The 5000-nt window shown below is 44.6% G+C and overlaps 1 protein-coding gene across 1 annotated transcript in view; it reads left to right on the top strand.

Moving 5' to 3' along the window:
* Positions 1–4145, top strand: part of plekho1b (pleckstrin homology domain containing, family O member 1b) — a 40057-nt gene extending 35912 nt beyond the window's left edge. The window contains exons 8-9 of the mRNA XM_036006506.1: positions 2863–3172; positions 3212–4145. Coding sequence (XP_035862399.1) covers positions 2863–3172; positions 3212–3501 — 600 coding nt within the window. The 3' untranslated portion in view covers positions 3502–4145. The remainder of the gene's footprint in view (positions 1–2862; positions 3173–3211) is intronic.
* Positions 4146–5000: the final 855 nt, after the last annotated feature.

Here is a 5000-nt window from a genome sequence, read left to right as displayed (position 1 = left end):
ACGCTGATGATTATTCTCCTTTTATTGTGAAAGTGCTGTAAAATCATAACCGTAATGAGCACGAAACGTACATTCTGTGCAGCTAAAAATGACTTCACCTTTGTGTTGTCATCGGGTCAAATTTGACTCGTTTTTAAAGTTTTTAATATCAGAAATATGAGTTTCTTACATCCAAACTGCCCCAAAATAACATGTAGGTTGTATGGGACCCACACAACATTCTTCACAATCAGAACACACACACACACACACACACGATTACTTACACACACGATATATATATATATATAGATATATATATATATATCTATATATATACCTGAAAATGAAGCTCTCGTAAATCATGCAAATCCGCTTTTTTTTCTTTTTTTTTGGGTGTCGCAAGGCACAGGTCGGGGGTATTGGTAAACATACTCTGACTCATGTCTTCATATCACTCCGCAAGTGGTCCATTAATTTGTCACGATGTAACTTCATTCAAAGCAGAGCTCCACCAAAGAGCCTGCAATCGTTGCGGAAGGTTATTTGAATAAGAATTTTGGACGTGTGGGGGCGAACTATCTTCTTAGCTGAAGCCGACAACGGGACAATATTGTTGCATGTTGGCAATGCAAGCTGAAGCGATGTAGCAGATGACGTTGAGAAGTTGCAGTGAGGAATATTTTAGGAGCACCATTTTCGGCAGTGCAGAAAGGTAGTGGCCCACACTAACTTAGTGTTGAGCCGGGAAACATGGCTAAAAGAGCTCTACAGCGAACAGATGTGCTGGGCGAGCCGTCAGTCGGTCGAAGCTAACAGAAGCTAGCTGGCGTAAGCTGACAGCTGACCAACGCTACCAAGTGATCGGCGGAGACAGGGAGTACATGTATTTGAAAGAGTCCGGCAGTTGTGGTAGACGAAGTCGGGATATTGGATGGAGAGTCCACTGAAGTCCACTGCGGTCTGAAGGGCTAATCCTCGCTAGATCACTAGCTAGTCGGGAGGTTGACAGCTAACGTTAGCCAGCTGAAGCTAACAGTCGATCGATGGTGAGTAACGTACGTTACACAGGCTGGCAGCAGCACAGAGTCCAGAGTTGATAAGTGTGTGTGTGTGTGTGTAGAAAGGTGTTGAGAATGACCAACACCTAATCTTAAACTTAGTGTAGCTACTTAATTTGCTACGACCCGATCAGAGGTTACTTAAATTGAGACGTTCAGTCAAAATCAATCATGTCACCTTCAAACGGGATCTCTGTTTGCAGGGTTCAGGCTGGACCCTCCCGGTGATCATGCTGCTCTGGGGGACCGGCTGTACAGTGAGAAGCTGCTGCTGACGGCCGCAGAGCTCTGCCAGAACTCCGACTGCTGTCTGTCCGCGCGGCCGTCTGACGGCATCAGTATTAAATTGAGACAGTTTTATTAGCGGTTAAAAACGTCTCGCGTTAAATAGTAGTCTAATTCGGTACAGTTGGTTTTAACGCCTGATGCAAAGTGTAGGCCTACAGGAGTACACATGAAAACCCTGAACAAGCAGCGTCGCTCTGCTCCGTCTTTCTGCTGTGCCCCATTCACGTAGTAGTTTTACACTATGTAGGTTAAACTCTGCAATTAATCCGCGGTTCACATGTATATATGAACTGTGGTGGTCCGTTACACTCTAGGCTATATTCAACATCACTGATTAAGTAGCCTAAGTCAATCCTACAAACAACTGGATTTTAGGGTCAAGTGTTGTTGTATCCGGCCCATGTCCCGGATGTGAAAGCCTCCTTACTGGACTACTGAATATAATAATATTCCATTATATTTTGTATTTTGAATTGTTACCTGCCACCAGAATTTTGTGATTTCCTTGCAATAAATATTGACATTTTTACCATAAATTGGTGACTAAAAATGTATCAGAATGCAGGAATTGAAGTCTTTTACCCTCAGAATTTTCTGGGGGAGGACACCCAGACCCCCTCCCCCCCCAGCTTTGTGTGTTCCCGCAAAGACAAATTCTGAGCAAGGAAAAACCCTGAAGTATAATCACAGACAGCCATTAAAAACATTTAAATTGCAGAGTTAGAGTTATAACTTAATATGTACAGTGTCAACAGAGAAACACGGACAATTGAACAGACAGTGACAACATACATACCTACATACTGTAGAGAATGACAGTAACAGCATACAAACGGCATAAATAAAAATTTGTTATAAACGTGTGCTCTTTAAAAAGTAGAAAGCATTGTTTGCCAGTTACATTAAATGTTTAAAAATCCGTAAATGTCCGTGGGTGGGGCTGCATGGGCGTGGTAATGTGGGCTGGTGTGGGTGGGTGTGGGTGTGGGTGGGTGTGGGTGTGGGTGGGTGTGGGTGTGGTAGTAAGGAGAGAGAATAGGAGAAGGAAGTTTGTGTGAGGTGGACCTGGTCACCACAGACCCAAATCTTCTCAGCTGTTGCTACTGTCATATGCTGCACTGTCTCTTCATGTGGCACTATTATTATTTATATTATAACAAGGTAATGCAATGTGTGATCAAGTGATGACTGATTAACAGTAATGTAAATGCTAAATGCCCTAATTCCTACATATCATGTAAGACTCAATTTCTCCATTTCTTTGCACAAAACTCTCCAGAAAGTGCCATTTAATGGTTTATTTTAAAAAAAAAAAATGAGGGGGGGAGGGGGCTGTCGCAGCGTCATGGGTGCGCCGTATATTTTCCTGCTTTTTTGTCCTTTGCCAATCACACCTATGTATATAACAATATATATATATAAAAATATATATATATTTATATAAAAAATAATATATATATATATATATATATATATATATATTTTATTTTATAAGTTAACTGTGTATAAGTGCTGCTCTGTCCCGTGTCTGCAGGCGTCGGCGTCGTCCTCTGACGGGACGCTGACTCTGGATCTGATCCAGGAAGACGAGACCGCGTCTCTGCAGGACGGCCCCGGCCCGGACTGCCCCCGCTCCAAAACGGACGGTGCTCTCTCTGCCCGGGCCGGCGCCACTGGCGCAGAGGCTTCTGGGAAGTCTCACAGCCTTCCCCGGGACGTGGCCACGGGACAAACACAGACCCCGCAGTCCGGGAAACGCCTGACAGCGGCCGAGAAAAACCGCTGCGCCTCCATGGACGAGATCCTGACGCACTCGGAGTCCAAAACGGCGAGGAACGGCTCGCCGCCAGCAGTGGCGAGCCGTTCCCCGGCCGCGGCATCAACGCCAGCGATCAGCACGCTACAGGAACTGATCAGCGAGAAGCTGCGGAAGACGGAGCGGTTGCTGGCGGCGGTGCGAGGAGACGGTGAGGCCAGGAAGGCCAACGCTGCCGTCGCGGTGAGCGATGGAGCGAGAGCTGAAGCTGAGAGACTGCTCACAGAGGCCATGGCGGCGTGGAGCCAGGCGCAGGAAGTGCTGCAGGAAGTGACAGAGCTGAGGGCGCTTTGTCACCAGCTAGACTCCGCCTCCTCGCCGCTCAGCGCCAAACTGAACGCAGAACGCAGGATGTGAGCCGCACGCCGCTGACAGATGCTGGGAGAAAACCACTTTAACCTTTTTAAATTATTCTGGAACATTCTGGAACTTCGTACTTTTTAAATTCAGGTTCAGATTTTTCGGTGGAAAACCAGAAAACTTCTCCGGTACAGAAACTGTGTGTAGCAGACAGTCAACGGTCTTTGGCGTTTTTAGCCCCCGACCTCGCCTTCCAGGCAGCGCGGCAATGGTTACGTTCAGGGTTAGCTAGCTCACCGTGTCCACGTTGGGACAGCACTCGCTGCTATTGGCCATGTTCGGACACTTCCGACCTGACGCACTTTCCGGTCTTTTCGCAGTACTTTACGTTTCTGATCATCACAAAAAAAATGTAGCAGAATTGATCTATACCCATCTAACAATCTACGTATGAATTTTCCTATGTGTACACGGACATTTAGATGTCTAATTAGTATATGAAAGTTACTTTGATGAGGAAAAGAAGTAAGAACGCTTGGCGACTACAATCTTTTCCTCTAAAAAGTTAATATTTTTACTGGAAATTAAGGAGCTTTTACTGCATAGTTCAGAGTTGTTGAAGCATGTCATTTTATTGTGAAGGACGGAAGTACGATCCCGTAGTTCTGACAGCATTGATGGGACTTAATACCCCCAAAAAACCAGCGACGGCCAGTGTTTAGCTAGCTAGCTACAGCGCGGAGAAATAGGGGTGTCCGGTTATGGCCGAGTGTAGCGTACGGCTAATTCACCGGTGATAGCGTACTTTAGCCGGCTCTTGTAAAGTAAAAGCTAACGTAAACAGTTTAAACTACATACTAGAGGTGTAACGGTACGCAAAAATCACGGTTCGGTACGTACCTCGGTTTTAAAGTCACGGTTCGGTTCATTTTCGGTACATTAAGGGAAAGAAATGCAAACATTAAACTGCCAGTTGTTTATTACTATAAACTTTTTAACAATTTGTTTACACTTTTTAATAAAATATAATAAATAAAATATATATAAAATAAAAAAAGAATAAGAAATAAAATACTGCAGCAAAGTTCTCCACTAAATAAAATACTCTGTCTCAAACCAATATCACATAATAAAATATAATGAAGAATATAAATAAATAACTATGGATTACAGAGCAGCATTACCAATCCCAGCTTGTCAACAACCGAGTATGGTCGTAGATCAGCTGCTATAAAAACACCAATGGCTTTCGTTACTGCGTTGGCCCGATCGACCAGCAAAGGTCTGTTTAAATGCCAACGGGAGCTGCGTCTGAATTACGGTCGTTTTCTTCCTTCTAGTAGTGATGTTCACACTCGCGTGATGCCTTTTCAAGTGCGTTAGCAACGTCGGCACACTGCTTTTGTCTTACCGACTAGTCTTTGGTCTTACCGACTAGTCTTTGGTCTAGTCTTTGGTCTTATCGACTAGTCTTTGGTCTTACCGACTAGTCTTTGGTCTTACCGACTAGTCTTTGGTCTTACCGACTAGTCTTTGGTCTAGTCTTTGGTCTTATC

The sequence above is a fragment of the Sander lucioperca genome, chromosome 10 (genome assembly GCF_008315115.2).
Source record: "Sander lucioperca isolate FBNREF2018 chromosome 10, SLUC_FBN_1.2, whole genome shotgun sequence".
Classification (NCBI taxonomy): Eukaryota; Metazoa; Chordata; class Actinopteri; order Perciformes; family Percidae; genus Sander; species Sander lucioperca.
This window is presented reverse-complemented; position numbering and strand designations above follow the sequence as displayed.